Source organism: Chelmon rostratus, chromosome 16, assembly GCF_017976325.1.
Source record: "Chelmon rostratus isolate fCheRos1 chromosome 16, fCheRos1.pri, whole genome shotgun sequence".
NCBI classification, from domain to species: domain Eukaryota; kingdom Metazoa; phylum Chordata; class Actinopteri; order Chaetodontiformes; family Chaetodontidae; genus Chelmon; species Chelmon rostratus.
The window spans coordinates 9633722-9650815 of record NC_055673.1 but is presented as its reverse complement, the minus strand read 5'-3'; the positions used below and the strand labels follow the sequence as shown (position 1 = coordinate 9650815).

Sequence of the window (17094 nt, the reverse complement as noted above, 5' to 3'; positions counted from 1 at the left end):
GACCAGATAAGCCACTCTGGGAATGGGACCACAAATCAGAAGCAAGAAGAGCTTTGGCTTCTTTCGGGTCTTCCCTCTTCGAAGGCGTGTTTTCATCCAAAGGGAATAAACTTTTCCTCTGAGCAGAAGAAGAAACAGGTGTAAGAAAATCACAAATGGGATAAAGCAGTGGTATTTGTTTTTTCCCCTTTTGCCAAATAGGCATGCACCCTGTAAGTTTTTACTTGCATTGTTTAAAACTGGAGGTGTAATTGCAGAGACTTTGACTTTTGAGAGCATTTATGACATGCTTTGAACTGAGGTGTGGAGATCCTGCAGTCCGCACAGGCTCTATCCTAGAATAAAGCAACGGAAGTCTTTTGTTAGACAGGCTTTCTAAAGGTGCGTCTCTGGGGCCCCGGTGTATGGCGCTGAAAGGTGTCGGAACAGGCAGAGAGGTTCACTGGTTTCCATCTGTGTTACAATGGCAAAGTGGTTCAAGGAGTTCCCCATCAATCTGAAGAATGGCACCGACAGGATCCGCTCAGCCTCCGAATCCGGCTCACAGCCGAGGGCCAATAAAGCCGGGCTGGTGGCCAGCATTGGTACCAAAACAACAGGCTCCAAAGCGGGCCAGCGCAAAAACTCCTCTTCTGACAGCACAGGCGGAGGAGGTGGAGGAGTCGGGTCTCTCCTGTCCGGAAGAAACCGAAAGAACTCAGCCACAGAGTTGAGTAGAAACGGGGTGAGTTCCCTGAAAGATGGGAAGGTCTGGGACAACCTCCTGTCCGGGAAAAGTCGCAAGAACTCCAAAGCGGAGTCGGTGTTTGAGGAGCAGCACAGACCCCTGAAAAGTTCCCCGTCTGCCAACGCTTACATCAACCGGCTGATCAGAGTGGACAAACAGGACAAAAGCCCCAACTTCAACAGCGGCACCATCACCAGTCCAGCGGTACCTGAGGCAGAGAAACCAGCCCAGTGCAAGACAGAGACTGTGAGTAACTGCACCCCCAGTTTTCCTCCCGTATGCTTTCATTTTAGCTTTTAGGCAAAACAAGATCTGTGGTACCAAACTTACTTTTGTCACATTTTTATTTTCTTAGCCACATCATAATTTAAATATGGTCTAAGAGCTCGCCTTTTAAAATATGATAGAGTTTATTTTTGAGCATTAACCCGATTTAGGTAGATTTGCTTCCCTGTGGACTTTGGCACAGAGTACATTTACTCAAGTTCTGCACTCAAGTTAAGTTAAAAAAAAAAAACATAGTGAATCAATAACCTAATGATATGTATTATTCTGAAATGGATCCATCCACATAATGAGTACTTTTACCTTTGGTACTTAAAGTATATTTTGATGACAATATTTATGATTTGGAATTCAGGGCTTTCAATGTAGGAGATTATTTATCATCTGAATGCTTGTTCCACCACTGGGAATTATGTATTATAATACAGTGATGCTTTTACATTAATAATGACAGTAATCATTCTGTCGCCCAATGAGTACTTTTACTTTTGATACCTAAAGTACATTTTGTTGCTATTCTGAATTTTATGTAAGTAAAAATAACGTTTTTTTTGTAGTGTTGCATTGCTCTTTTTACTGACTGAAACATTGCTGATTGATCTTTGGTGTTTGGATGTGAAAACAGAAGTTTAATCTGCAGGAGCTTCCTCTAATTCTAGCAGTGGTGCAACACCCTCCACTCCAGCAAAAATAACATGTGGTGTCATCAATACTGTTGACAATGAAGTAGCAATGACCCAGTCCGTGCTCTGAAAATTGATATTATTGTTTCAGTTCTAGTTTCCACTATACCCATTGTGTCCACTCCTCCCAGTCTGTCTTTCTATCTCTCTTTCTCTTCCTCTCCACCCCTCGCCCTTACGCCCACCTTCCTCGCCTCGAATACAAAGCTGCGGTCAGACATGAGGCCTTACCTTCCTCTCCTGTGTGTAATCTGGCTCAGTATTCCCCTTCTCTCACCCGCCTCCCTCCGCCCCATCCCTCCCTTTCATTAGATTCAGGCCCCCCGGTGAAGGCTATCATGTTATAAAAAGCATCGTGTTATTCGACACTGAGGCGCTAACCCAGGCCCCCTCCAGCTTGGCTTTGAAATAAAGGGGGGAGAAAGATAGACAAGTCAGGGATAGTGATAGTGGAGAGATGGTGAGAAAAAAGACAGATAAGAGAGAGAGAAAAGAATAAAATGGGAGTTTCATATTTCAGAAAGGGAGTAAATCCCCTTTCTTGATCTTAAATTGATGTTTGCACCACTAGCTTTTAATAAAGACCATGAGGTTACGTGCACAGGTGGTGAAGGTGTAACATACTGTAAGGGAAATCTGTGTTGTAGTTTGCATCTGTTCCAAGAAACACCTTCCTGTCAAGCATCTGCTACTTTATTGAAAGCCAGCAAATGCCAGCATTTCTTTGGTGAGGGAAGTGATTAGAGAGAGAGCGGCAGCTTCATTTTATGGCCTTGCATTGTGTTTCTGCCAGTGGCTTGTAAAATAAACAAGAAATGTAATGGCACTGATAAGATGACAAGATGTCAGGCATGACTGTTGTAGTAGGTTGTTAACAGAGAGATATGAATGTGAAGAGAACGGGCTTCAGTGCCAGGTGTTCTTCTGACTGGCTGCAGTTAGTTCTCCATCTTTTTTGTCTGATACATGGACGCCACCATTTATGTGAGACTGATTTTAATTAGAGCTGAAACGATTAACCTTGAAGGTGATTTTTCAAGCAAAAAAAGCCACATTTTAGCCTTTTCCTGCTTCCTTCCTGGCTTCCTTTGACATATATGACAGTAAATTGATTATCTTTGGGTTAAAATACAAAGGGTGTTTTCACTGTTTTCTGACAAAAGAATAAACGATTAATCAGGAAAATAATCCACAGATGAACCAGTAATTAAAATTGTTAGTTACTATTCTAATCTGGATTATATGTAAAGGTGGATAATGTCACAATATAAAAGATCCTGGTGTCTGTGGACCTTCTGTATCTCTTTTCAGGGAGTTTATCAGAAGTTGGATGATTCAACCATTCATTCATGTCTTGTCAGCCTATTTTGAACCAATTTGCTGCCATTTTGAGAGTGTAAAGAGTGTAAAATTCAAATCTTGATTTCCCTGCATTTTTGGACGCAGGTGATCATCCTCGAGGATTATGCAGATCCGTTCGATGCTCAGAAGACCAGAGAGCAAAGGGAGGCGGAGAGGGTCGGGGAGAACGATGGCTACATGGAGCCATACGATGCCCAGCAGATGATTACTGGTGAGACTTTGATCAGTACTCTTACTGCCTTCACCTTGAGGCTGTTACGGTAAGAGCTGATACTCCATTCAGCTCTTCCCGTCATCACTGAATCGGTGCAGCTGCAGGCGGCCACTCAGACGCCGTGTGAATGACAGGATTCGCATTTCCAGTCTCTGCGGGCCGAGCGAGTGAGAACGTGAACTCGCTCCCCAAGTGCTCTTTGTACCCCGTGGGGTGGCCATGGCAACTGTGTTGCGTTCGGACAATGGGTGCAGTTTCCTGCTCCTGCTTCCTCTTTCCTGTCTCTGTTTCCTGGTACTATTCTCTAGAAAGGAAGTTGGCCCTCAGTGCCCCCCACCACCACCTCCTCTCGGACGCAGCTCTGTGCAACCCCCTATATGGACCTGTCTGACCATTTATCAAAACTTCCCAGCATCTAGGAAGCCTGGTGGTCTGTCGTCCAATCACATACTCTCCTGACCTTTCATTCCATCACTCCATTGTTTGAACTGAGAGGGTTACACAATAGCGTGCTGTGAACCTGAAAATGTTTTATTGCAGCGCGCTGTAGAAGATTTTACTTCAATCAGTGCCTGTGCTACTTCCAGGCCTCCTCAGAGAAGTCTGCAGAGGATGTGATGATGTGACTGAGTCAATTTATGAGGCTTAAATCACACTGAGGAAGTAAGCAGGAGTCTGATGTCACCGTGACTCAATAAGCAAGGCTATGAGAGTAGGGCAGGGTTATTATTCACACTCTGTATAGCAGCTGACATCACTTACAGGAATCAACTCTATATTTCAGAAAGAATAACATGTCAGTTAATACCAGTTTTACTATGATTCAGTGATACAGTCAGCTTGCTGTCCTCTTCAATTACCATCTAAACAAACAAAACTTCAAACAGAGCGTTGGAACTGCAGGATCCAAACAGAATAACAGAGTGATTGGAAAAGTATGAAAATAAATAAGAAAAAAATGCATAAAATTGTGCACTAAGATTCTAGTCTGATGAAAATTGATTAAATCTGCATTCTATTTTCCTCATTTAACACATTGAGAGCAGATCAGACTGAAGACCGAATGGCTTTTAAAATGGGTCATTCACAGCATCAGGTTGTGATTCGACTGTATGACCACTTACTTCATGGCCAAAATTGATTAATTTCCACCTTACTGAGCATTTGTTAATGGATACTAAGATTCATAGCAGAATTATTGGCAAATAGAAAGGATAAACAACAGCAGATGGGGTTGTCTCAACCTGGCAACCTCAAATTTGTTCTTATTAGTGGCTTGTAACTGATCTACTAAGCATTACCATGTGATTTATTAGCCATTTATAAAGCCATTAGATACAACTTATATGCCTTTTATTGCTTTAGTAGAAGTACTACTGTTATGGTCATTGAATCTTGCAGCCTGTCAGTTGCCTTTTAATCTCTTCTAATCTTTAATCCCTTGTTTTCTACCTGCAAGAGATTAGACGTCGGGGGTCCAAGGACCTCCTGAAGGTGTGTGTGCTGATGGAGGCGGGTGAGGGGACTGCGGAGGAAGGTCAGCCCGCGGCCTTACAGATATACGACGTCCCATACGAGGGAAGTGGTGACAGCGACAAGACGGCAGTCACGCGGCCCGAGCTGGATCCTCGGCCGTCCACTGAGTACGAGCTGCCCTGGGAGTGGAAGAAGGAGCACATTGTCAGAACTCTGTCAGGTACGTCGGACTTTTCGCCACATTCAGCTTGATCACAGATCATCATCATCATCACAGTGATATCTGAGAACATGTTTAGCATCAATTCTGGGAATACCTCCAAATGTAAAGTGAGGATTTTTTTTTTTTTGCATCTGTCCTCTGACCTGAATTTCCTGCACTTCTAAATTGTGAATCTTTTCTTATCCTTATTGTTATACCTCAAACAGCAACGCTAAGTAGTAACCTAAAGACAATACAGATAAATACATCACTGACTTTGGGCTATCCCTTATTAGGCTGTGCTACTGGTTCCACTTTTGCTATAACTAGTAGCATTTAAATAATACAGCTCCAACCCTGCCTCGTCTCTGCCTTAGATCAATGTGAAGTATATTTGTTCAAAAAACAACTCATCCCTGCTCTCACATTTATATTTCATATGCTGCATAGGCCAACAGCATACTGAATAAGATCTTGCATGAATCATCAAACTGCTGCCTTCTTATTTTATATTTACTGGAGGCTTCAGCACCCAGTTCAAACTCAGGCGCAGTTGTTTCTTTACATAAATTCATATCCTCTCATCACTCTTCTTCCCCCAGCACAGTTTGACAGCCCTGAACGAACAGCCAAAGATGAGACACCTCACCCCACGCTCACCAGGCAGCCCCAACATCCGCCTGCCCAGCCGCAGCAGCACCAGCATCTCAGGCAAAAAAGCTGGACCCAGAAGATCCTGAGGTCCTCTCCTCCGACCCTGTCGCCGTCCTCTGCCCCCGGCAGCAGCCCTGACCCCGAGGCCTGCTGTGTTGACCCCTCCTTGCCCCTGGAAAAACAGAGGTGAGGAGGTGAAGCGAGGCAAAAATCATTATGCTGCTTAAATGATTTCCCTGCAGATGCATAAAACTTTAAATGCAGTATTACGCAAAACATTTTAAAGGGAATTGAAATGTTATCCGTGTCAGAATGTGTCGGCATATGTTTTTTTAATTCTTGCAATAAACTCTCACTCCAGAATTTTAATACATTTCAGCGTTACGTAAGAGTAACGCTCATTTCCAAGGGGTTTTTATGAAATAAGGTTCTAGACTTGATCAGTAGCAGATGACATGTAATCCCCCTCACGCCCTCCTCTGTCTCAGCTGGTACCACGGCTGTGTGTCCCGTCAGGAGGCAGAGTTTCAGCTGCAGTCCTGCAAAGAGGCCAGCTTCCTGGTCAGGAACAGCGAGTCGGACAACAGCAAGTACTCCATCGCCCTCAAGTGAGTGTCACCTGAAAGTGCATCTGCAGTGTCTCAAGGGAAGAAATGCTTCTTATTGAACACATGCTGCAGTGTATGAAAGGATTTAAATGGAATTAGATCTGTTGTAGGCTCAACAGTTGAAATTGATTTTTGCAGCTTTTTAAAGGATAAGGCTGTTTATATTAGATGTTTTTCTTATTGTCAAGAAACTCTTTAAAAGACGAGAACAAACAATAAATATCACACATGTGTGAGCCACACTGCTGCACTGGCTTACATGTTCTTTCAATACAACAAAGACGCTCTCGAACAAAGATGATGCATTACAATCTGTGCCAGTGGTATGAAAAGGTATTCACTTCCTGTTTCCTAAGTGGGCGTGGTCACCTCTCCCCCCATCCCCTTTCAGCATTTTTAACAATAATGCATTACTGATGGACTACTGATGGCTTATCTATGTCAAAACAACACAACACCAGATACAGCATACATTTAATGTTTATACCTTATTTTGCTGCTCATTTGTATCTTAAAATTGTCTCTCCAGCTCTCATGAGAGTTTGCTGCTGAGACAGAGACAGATCTCACAAAGTTAATTTTTGACTGATTTGCATCTGAAAAATGCCAATTTAATGTCAGAATGATTGAAGTTATGTGACAAATGGGTCCAATATTTACTTCAGTGACTATGTGGCGAAAGAACCAGTCCTGATCTAGACTCAGGACCTGCCGCGAGTCTCTTAAAGGGGCGAGGCAGTGGTGACACCCATGTGACCAAGATACAGGAAATGATTTTTGAGTGTGTCTTGTTTCTGAGCCATTGCTAATTATGATAAATATTTTGTTTATTTTGAGTCAATCCACATACAACATCCTGCAGCTGTAGATATTCAGTAGTGTGTGAAATGTGTATCAATACGCAGCTAAAAATAGTCCCTAACAAATTCACAGTTTACTCCAGTTTGAATAATCTTTGTTAGGAACCACAGTGCCCAGATGTTTGAGGAAGGGATTTAGCCTTTTATAGAAATGAAAGGATGTTTTTGTGACTAATTTCAAAAGATTTACGTCTTTGTTGGGAACGACAAACAGACTGATACACTGTTGATTTTGATCTTTTCAGATTTGTGGACAACAAGAAAAAATGATCACATTTGTTTAATGCAAAATAAGGTTCATACAAGACAATAATTCATGTTTTAATTTCACAAAGAAAAGTTTTTTCTTATGAGATGTCTCTCAGGCTGCTTACACATATCGTAATATATGAATTTATATCAGGCTGATACAAAGCATTGGATTGTTGGTAAAATTAGTTGTCTCTCCTCTCCTCTGTGTGACTCAGGACGAGCCAAAGCTGCGTTCATATCATTGTCGCCCAGACTAAAGAAAACGGCTACACCCTGGACCAGAGCAGCTGTGTTTTCCCCAGCATCCCAGAGGTGGTGCACCATTACTGCACCCAGCGTCTGCCTTTCAACGGCGCCGAGCACATGACTCTGCTGCACCCAGTGCCTCGCATCCACTGAATCCACGCCAGCCCAGCTTAGGCATACAACACACCTCTGGGCCACCATGGACAAAATGTTTCCAAAAATCACCTCACTTCCACTGCTCTGCCCTTTTCAGCAGGTCTCACTTTGTGGCCTATACGACCCTACTTTTATGATTTCTGTTTCATCGTCAGAAAATATTTGCAGCTCACTCTGCGTCCAGAAACCCTGGATGTCTTCCTCCGTCCTTATTTTACTTTGATGTGCAGCTGATGCAAAACATCCAAGCTGCTGTTTTGCATGTGAACAAGTGGGAAGCACAGTGCAGACGATGAGGCACTTTTAATGAACAAATGTGATTTGGAGTTGCTTTGGGACTGAGGCTCACGCACAGATGTTTTAATGATCCAGTGTGGCTTAATTATAAGCCACGTACACATGTTTTTTTTGGTTATTATTACTGGATGGAATTTACTATGAAGCAGAAAGTGCTTTTGATATAGAGTGAAACTGTTTGTGGCTCTCTTTCTCCCTCTGGTGGATGTGCTGGACACTGCACCAACATGCTAACACAAAGATTTCCCTCTTTCCTCACAACTGGTAGTTGTCAAAATCCATGCACAGAGCATATCATTTCACTTACCAGGATATGAACAAAGACCAGCTATTTTATGCTTATGCTGGCAGCATATTTATAATTTATGTTCTTATCCTTGTTAGTTGTCCGTAACCCTTGAGGATTTCCTCTGTTTTACTGTGAATGAGGGCGTTGTTTCTACTGTGTTATCTGCACTGTGAAGAGTGAGTGATTCACCCTGATACAATGTGCTTGAAGGACCACTGATCTGCAACAGTTAATGCTTTTCATGACAAGAGCTGAGGCTACATTTCACGTTTAGTTTTCAGCCAAACAGGCCTGTTCACTCTGGCTGATATCTGTAAAATAAATGATTGTGGTAAGAAAACACTGTAAAATTAGTGTCTTACATAAAACTCAAGGTCTATAAATGGGGCTGATTTACAGATACAAGGGCAAGAAATTAATGAAAATAATGAAATAAAGTAAAAAAGAAAAACCTGATTAAATATCAGCATGGACAAATGTCTCCCTCAGGGTCGAATGCCCTCTGGTGCTAAGAGGCAGAACAATCAAATGGAGAAGTAGTAATTACATTATATTCTCTAAAGTCTTATTTTTCTTTGTGTATTCTATATGTAACTCAATTCGACATGTTATCTGTACTCTTAATTTAGATATATGTTGGAAATGATTTGGACAGCTCTGATCTGCAGCGCAGCCTGACGTTAGCCATCGGGACGACAATAAAATATGTTATAACTGAGATGAAATTTTCTCTTATGTTTTATATGTCAGGGCCCTTTCCTGTGTCTTTTCAGAGATTTAAGGGAGGTCACTTTGTAGTTTTTGGCAGTGCACCGAAGCAGAACTCATATACGAGGAGAAACACCTGCGATACATTTTTCACCGTTTTGACATGTGGAGGCCTGTTGTTCAAACACTGTAAAACAAATTAGAATAAAAGCTCCTGAATCTCAACGCTCGGGATCCTCTGCGGGCTTCTCTCTGATCTCAAAAAAAAAAAAAAAAAAAAAAAAAAAATCAACAACATGAACAGCAAAAATGCGAGGGGTGTTTGTGTCAGCGGTGTGTGCTCTGTAAGCGAGTGATCAAAGCATCAAACGGTCTCGTCCTCCCCTGAGGAACCAGCCTCTTTGCATAGGCTGGAATGACTGAATGAGGCCGTTTTTGAGGGCGATGAATCTTTTAACTGCCGGGGCTTGATTGTGGTTTCAGCGGTTTGGTGATTTGTCTGGAAGTTTAGTCCTCCATCTGGCTGAAAGGGGATAGATTATTATGCCAGGTCAGAGTGAAAAGGTTAGGAGGAAAGGTCTAGTGGGGAGATTAGGTTTAGCTGAGGATCATGTTGAGGACAAACATCTTACGTAGCTGTAAGGAGCACTCCGGCCTGTGCTGTGTGTGGATCTGAGGTAAATGCAGCACTAAAAACAGACAAAGTAAGAGTAGTATCATTACACCTATGTCAAGGATGCTTTCCGTGAAGGAAAAAAAGAGCAATTGACACCATCCCTCCATCGTTCCCTCCTTTTCTTACGTATCGCTCGCCCCTCTCCTTTACCTCCTCACTCTGTCTGTGTTATCCGAGGCTGCTATCTGTCTGTCACCTGTTTCTCCTCGACTCACGGGGAGGACACTATCACTGTTTGCCTCTGTTTTGTGCCAAGAGTTTGTGTTTTAATTTATGAAGGCAGGTGGCCCACAGGTTAGATTTCATTACGCTGAAACCAGAGGTAACTTTCAGTCTTCTCGAGTGTGCTGTGTTTGCTGCTCCCCTTTGAAGCAGCTGACTGGTTGAGACACTTTCACCCGCCACAGCTGCAATAAATAAAGCTGCAATCAGTCCTGGAGGAAGTATTAAGATCATTTACTTAAATAAAGTTTCTCTAATCTTTGCTTTTTTTTGTGACATATATTACTTGAACAGTTATTTAAATAAACTTGTGAGGAGTTTAGAGGACAAATGTCTCTTTGTTGAAACTGCCAACAACAAAGAGGCAAAGGGTCCCAACTACTCACTGCTTTGTTGTAAGGGGCCACAAGACAGACAGATAATTAAACCACTGGTTTAAAACACATAAAATAGAAAATAACCCACAAGTTCCTCAAAACTGTACTTAAGTACATTACTTAAGTATATGTAATTAGTTACTTTCCACCACTGCCTGGTATATCAAAGCATTTTCTTTATGAATTAGAAGTGCCAGGGCTTTGTAATTCATATGTCTCCTGACTCCTCTCTGGCATTGTGCTGCAGCCATAAGGTCCCCCTCCGGTCTTCTATCAAGATGGATTTCATGAACCTGAGGAAAGCGGGCCTTCTCAAATTCTACCCAAGAGGCAGCGAGCTACACCTGGAAAGGAATTAATCATCACATAATATAGTCCTGGAGCCACCTATGCTACTGCATACTTGAATGAATGATTTCATTTCGTTCTCACGTGCATGCCATCCTACTCTCATGCAATCGCTGCCTCCTCTCAGGCTTGCATGACAGCCTGACGTGATCGCTGCCTGGCTCCACCTGATGGACGTGGTGGCTTGACATCTGGGTGTCGCTTGACCTGCTCTGGTGGTAACCGAAGTGTTCCTGCCGCCCTTATCAGACGCTTCAGGCTCGGTGCCAGTGTCGTGGCCTGGCTTTGTGTTGCTCATCTCCTTCCCTCGCGCAGGCAGCACCTGCCATGTGTGATCCATCAGCAGCCACTCTTGCCTTTTAGTTTGAATCGGCTCACCTGGTAAGGTCAGGCGTGTTTTTAGATACTGTTTGCAGGATGTCCTCAAGCTATTGTTTGTCCCAGTGTGGTTAAAAGGACCATGTGACTGAGAGTTAAGTAACTGCTCCAGAGCATAATGGAGGATGTCTGTCTCACCCCGGTTCACAACTGAAACACCTCAGTGACAAGCCCATAATTCACTAAATAAACCTTTAAGTCGACTACATTTCAGAGAGAAATATTGTACTTTTCACCTCACTGCTTTTAACTGACAGCTGTAGCTACTAGCTACTTTTCAGATTAAGATTTTACAAAAAAGATGTGACAAGCTTATGAAACACAATACACTGGTTCCACAGTTTTGATTAATGACCCCTCACAAAAAAGCAGCGGGGGGACGTTTCAGTTGTCTGTGAGTTTTTCCATCAAATAGACACTCCACTAGATTTTTACCACTGGACTAAACTACCGAACTATATGTAGAGTAGTTAAATTTAGCTCCACCTTGACCAGATACAAAATTAAAACGCTGCTTATGAGGACAGTGATGCATCAGTATTAAGAGTCTAACATTATAATCGAATATATAACTCACAGGGGCTATTTTTACATACATTTTGCTGTGATTTTACTTAGTCTAAATGCATTACTTTTATTTATTTATAAGTATTTTTTTACATTGTTATGTTGGAACTTTTACTTAAAAAAAGGATCTGAATACTTCTTCCGCCACTGTCTGTTGTAAGTGTCCAGTTTGCATTTGACATATGATGCAGTGACTTTTAAATGGGCTTATTAAATAACTTCCTTTTTGAAACTGCACCTGCACTTGCACTAAAAACTCACATTTTATAATTTGCAAATGTTTCTTATTGGCACTTAATCTCCCTTCTCCATTTCTATGAGGTGTTTATGTTATTTTGTCCACCCTCTCCTGTCTGACATAACAACAGCTGACTTGTTGGAACGAGACAGCAGGTAACTGGGGCTGTTAACGGGCCTAATAGGTTGTTTGTATCCCTTCGGGCTACAACAGGGTTAACAGTTATGCTCTCTGTTTTGTTTTGAATTGTTTACCTATCTGCAGGCTGAGCATGTAGAGCTCAAATATTCAAACCAGCCAATCACAGGACGCCTTTAGACAACACAGCGGGCCGAGGAATGAAAGCACAGAGGGTGAACCCCGCCCATAGTGTCTATGGGCAGGGCTGACCTGGAATCAGTTTCTTGATATTGCTGAAGGTAAGAAGAGGAGGTGGTTCAGCTCGTCAATGCTTTAGCACGATTACATCCAGAAGTGAAGAAACCCCTCTGGTTGAAAGGAGAGGATCTGTGATTCAGGGGCTCAGCATTTCTTCCTGTGTCATATTTTCAAAGTAACGAGTGTGTGTGTGTGTGTCTGGGTGTGTATTAGTCACATTGTGTCTGCCCAGTCACATTGTGAGAAATGGCCTTCCTTACGGGGACAAGTCCTCATAATGCAGATCATTCAATTTTAGGGTGAAGGCATGGGCAGAGGTTAGGGTCAGGGTTAGGGTTAGGGTTAGGCATGTAGTGGTTATGGTCATTGTTAGTATCCAGAAAATGAATGCAAGTCTATGCAGTCTATAATGTCCACACAAATGGGGGAAACATGACTGTGTGTGTGTGTTAGACACCGAGGGACAGTGAGTGTGCTAAGAGTCACAGCAACTTGAACATTCCTCTGTGATTATACCACTGCTCTCCAAGTTACATACTTGACTAATGTACTCCATAAATTGGAGTCACCCTCCACCTTCGCCGTCCCTCCTTCATTCACAAACACACTCAGACGCACACACGCACACAAGCACTCTTTATCTCCCCTCTCTCCTTCTCTTTCTTTCTCTCCCTCTCTTTCTCTCCTCCCTCTGTCTCTTTTGAAGAAGTTTTCCATGCAGATCCAAGTCAAACATCTGGGTCAGCTTATATCTAGTGGAACAAGACTTGCAGGATATTGTTGGCAGGATGTGTGAGCTGGAGCAGTTTACTCTGTGGGAATCCCCAATACACACACACACACACACACACAGAGAGAGAGAGAAAGACATGGACGCTCACACACTCACAGTTTGCTGACATTGTTTCTCTCCGCACCATTCAACTCAATTTCCAGGTGCAGCAATTCATGCCCGACATGAATACTTGAGCGATTTGTAAGCATACAAAACCAAACACACCACAATTAATAGTTGGTTAAATGCCATGTTTAATATTTGAAGAATGCATTGGTTATTACCAAAAAGGATTACAAAATAGGCTCAAGAAAGGGGATAAATCATATTCTATTGTTCAACACTGAGTACATACAATAATATGATAATCTGTAACTTCATATATGTTGACAAATTATTCATGTGCAAGAAATGCTGACACATCCTGGTGCGCGCTCTGCAAAACCTCCTTTCTTTCCAGCGCCTCATCCCGAGCTGCCACACTGCTCTACTTGAGTTGCAAGAAGTTGCTCTGTATGTAAAGTCGCTCGCTGCTTTGAGAACAGCGCAACGAGATCCGGGTATGCTGTGATGTGAAAAACAGTTGCAGAGGGACTCCTGCTGAATGCCCCGTGTTCTGTGAACCCACAAACTATCTGCCCCTCATGTGTAGTTGTAGTGTTTACAAATTGCATAAGAGCATCTCTCCTGATTTACAGCTCTTTCACCCCCTCCTCCTCCCTCCGCTTCTCCCTCTTTCCACCCCTTCCTCCCGCTTTCCTCCCTCCCCCTCTCTCTTGCACTGACTCAATCTGTCTTCTGCGCTGAATCGCCCTCTTTCGGTTTGTCGTCCGATTTGAACTCCAGGAAGAAGTCGTTGCAGGCGACGGTGAGGGCGCCCATCAGGATGATGAACTCGGTGAAGTCCACCTCACCGTCGTTGTTGGCGTCCAAGTCGTTCATCACCTTCTCAACTGCTTCATTATCTTTGGAGCTCTGACAGAGGGGAACAGAGAGAGTTAAGAATGTGTGCTCTGTTATGTGTGTGTGTGTGTGTGTGGGCCTACATCACAGCCCAGGCTTGTCTGAACTTGTGTGTCTGAGTATGTGAGCGCATACCTTCACTTGCGTGTTGCATATTTGCAAACTGCATTATAGTGTTAGTGCACAACCACATATTTGCCTCCTCACACACTCCTTCTCTTACCCCTAAGTAAGTCCCCAGCTCCTCTAGTAGCAGCTCCTTCAGTTCGCCCCTGCTAAGCGTGTACTTGTCGCCCTCCTTCCCTGAATACTTGTGGAAGGTCTTTATGAGCATCTGCATGGCACTCTCCAGGTTGGAACTGGGCTCCTTGGACATGCTGCAAAGATGTCAGGTCAAAAGGTCAGAATCTACTGCAAAATGCCCGCTCCAGCCCCCGACTGCATGTGCGGTCACATAGCAATCGAGGGTGAAGCCACCTCCAAGACAAAGCGATAGTTGGAAAAGCAGATGGATAGATGGAAGGAAACCAAAGCAGAGATGTTTTCCCATTCCTACACAACGGGTCGAATAACGCTCTGCGTGTATACTGCAGAGGCTATTAGTGACCCTTATTTACGTAGTGTGGTCACTGCATGTGAGTGTGTGACCTTACTGGGTTTTACATTTCAGAGGTTTGGATGGAAAGATGGAGGATAGCTTTGGAAAAGCGTTTCGAACAATCTTACACACATTGTGTCCGGCATCTTGGAGCTTCTTTGTGCTGGACTTGTGGAGAGACTGCACAGACACAGATAAGTCACCGTCAATGATGCAGAGTTTGAGCGTGAAGACTTTCCATCTCAATTTGTGAGGAAAACAAAAATGCACATGCACAGTTCATGTCACCTCGCTGTGCTGCATATAAACATAAAAGCATCGGAGCTATTCCGATCCACATCTTCGGTTATCTTTGTTAAGCTGAATCGGTAGTGCATGTAACAATTAACACTACAGTATCAGTGAGAAGTGGCTTCACTGTGAAACATGTCCTCTGTCTGTTGATGGTGCAATTATCACTGAAAATGGAAATCACAAGTGAAACACAACATTCAGAAAGTGAGGGGCAGAGTAACCTGAGGTGTATTTATACAATAACTTCTGCATACATGTGAGGGCCCTCATTGCTCAGTCACATTCAAGCTGATCCTGAACATTTTGGGATTTACAAAAATAAAAGTCTGCAGCATCATTTTGAGCCTAATCCATAAACACGCGCAACACAGAGGGACACGACCAGCCTGTCAATCTCCTTGTGCATGATTTATTAACCGTCAGCTATCGCAAAAGGGGATGCTAATGTCAGTCACCGGTTATTGCTCTGCAGCATGATGAGAGGTCAGTGTTGTAGGCAGCGGAGACAAAAGAGGACGCGAGTGGACACCGAAGCTGGCTAACTGGAATATCTATAGGGGTCATCCGTCTCACTGACTGACACAATACAATAGGGAACCATGGAGACGAAAATGCTGTCAGTAACACAATATTGAGTATGGTAATAGTGAATATACACTGTGTGAGCTCAATGGCGGCATAGTTGAGTGATGGATAAAGTTAAAAAATTGGTTTAAAGAAGGCAGGACATATTGATCTATATATGGTTGCATTTAAAATACTTAATTCTATATTAATGCCAGTAGACAGTCATTTACTAACACTGCTTTACCATGAATCTCAACTGGCTTCACTTTTTTTTATAGGTGAATGTCCTGTCATGCTCTTCTCAAAGCTTGCACATCAACATAAAGCAAACAGTTGCTTTGCAAGAAGAATGTCGTCAGTTGAGCCCCCACCACCCAATGTCTTCCTGCTTTTTGCACACCTGATAAAATGCGTTAATTAACAAGAAAACCTTCATCAAATGCAGAGGAGAAAGTAACAGTGAAGCAACCCCTCCAAGCTGTCTGTCTTACCTGAGTGCTGATGGAGGGCCTCCTTTGTCTTTGAAGAGGTGCAGGGGACTGAGCCAAGGCCGAGATGGATGGGGAGAGAGTTTGCCAGTGGTTTAAATATCACCTGCCCCTCTCCCTCCTCCCCCTCCAAACTCCTTCACCCACTGACATAGTCTCTGCTTCTGTTTCTCTATCCTCCCTCCCCTTGCAGGTGCTTTCTCTGCCTTCCTCTCTCCATCACTCACACACACACACATGATAAGTGGAGTCTTGTCAGTAATGGAGCACATAGCAGGCCACAAGTAAAAATATGTTATCGTCACAGTTTTATTCCAATATTAGCCATTATACGTTACATAGAATAAGCAAAAATGATACAGCATTACATATCAAGTTGAAATACTAGCATAGTGGGGTTTACTGGACAGTGAACTGAAATGAGTCCAACTGCTAGACGCACACACACACACACCCTCCAATACTTGGCAGGAAATGAACAGAGTACATCGACGCACAATGAAGAAAGCCTGCACAATACAGTGGGAACGGTCCCAAACATTTTGACCCTACGAGCCTTTAAGGCACATCCACATACTTGTATGTACACTTACTATATCCACTGGGAGGATTCTTAACACAGGCTTTTATATTTATCTACTGTGTCACAGAATGAACGAGACATTGTGTGGCAATGAAAAATCTGGCTGCAAACACTCCCTGCTGCAATTCTGCTGTGCTTCGTTCCAGCATGTTTTTAATCTATGTGGAGTTAAGGCTGGGTGGGGCTTACACTATGGGGCAGTAACAAATACTGCCAGTGCAGACAGTTCAACCTCTTTGAACGAAAATTTAGCCCTCACACTTGACTCGCTCCATTTGTTATTCCAAATAGGTTAAAAAAAAGAAAAAGCATTAGCCTCCAGATGATCTGTTCAGGAATCTGTTGGTAGTGCAAGTTTCAAAACATGCCTGTAAAGTGAATTTTTCTGATATGTTAATATCATTCACAGGAAGTACCATGATGAGAAAATGTTTTGATATAAAAAAGAATATAGGTTTTAATAAAAAAAGAAAGAATAATATACTCTAAATAGCCCAAAATGTCCAATAAGTTTGTTAGTAATAGAGCATGCAGGAAACACAGCGTACAATGAGCATAAAGGCTGAGCAGAGTGAGTGTAAATGAAAGAGTATTTGCAATGGGAGTGTCGCCGTGAGGCAGGG

General features: G+C 43.0%; 2 protein-coding genes across 2 annotated transcripts; one reads left to right on the top strand and one right to left on the bottom strand.

The window, feature by feature from the left end:
* Positions 1–10: 10 nt before the first annotated feature.
* LOC121619765 (SH2 domain-containing adapter protein E-like) lies at positions 11–9100 on the top strand. Its single transcript, XM_041955646.1, has 6 exons — positions 11–973; positions 3142–3268; positions 4731–4967; positions 5552–5789; positions 6092–6211; positions 7539–9100. Exons 1-6 carry the CDS (start codon positions 464–466, stop codon positions 7720–7722), a joined length of 1416 nt encoding a protein of 471 aa, XP_041811580.1. The 5' UTR covers positions 11–463; the 3' UTR covers positions 7723–9100.
* Positions 9101–13764: 4664 nt separating this feature from the next.
* Positions 13765–14732, bottom strand: s100s (S100 calcium binding protein S). The gene is made up of 3 exons (XM_041954875.1): positions 14672–14732; positions 14165–14318; positions 13765–13953 (listed from the first exon to the last, which is right to left on the bottom strand). Exons 1-3 carry the CDS (start codon positions 14683–14685, stop codon positions 13765–13767), a joined length of 357 nt encoding a protein of 118 aa, XP_041810809.1. The 5' UTR covers positions 14686–14732.
* Positions 14733–17094: the final 2362 nt, after the last annotated feature.

Bases quoted from the DNA above. Each gene is read 5' to 3' on its own strand.
- LOC121619765 (XM_041955646.1), top strand. From the start codon at position 464: ATGGCAAAGTGGTTCAAGGAGTTCCCCATCAATCTGAAGAATGGCACC. The intron at 974-3,141 runs GTGAGTAACTGC...TTTTGGACGCAG, and splicing joins CCCAGTGCAAGACAGAGACT to GTGATCATCCTCGAGGATTA. The intron at 5,790-6,091 runs GTGAGGAGGTGA...CCTCTGTCTCAG, and splicing joins TTGCCCCTGGAAAAACAGAG to CTGGTACCACGGCTGTGTGT.
- s100s (XM_041954875.1), bottom strand. The intron at 13,954-14,164 runs GTAAGAGAAGGA...CCCCTCTGTCAG, and splicing joins AGCTGGGGACTTACTTAGGG to AGCTCCAAAGATAATGAAGC.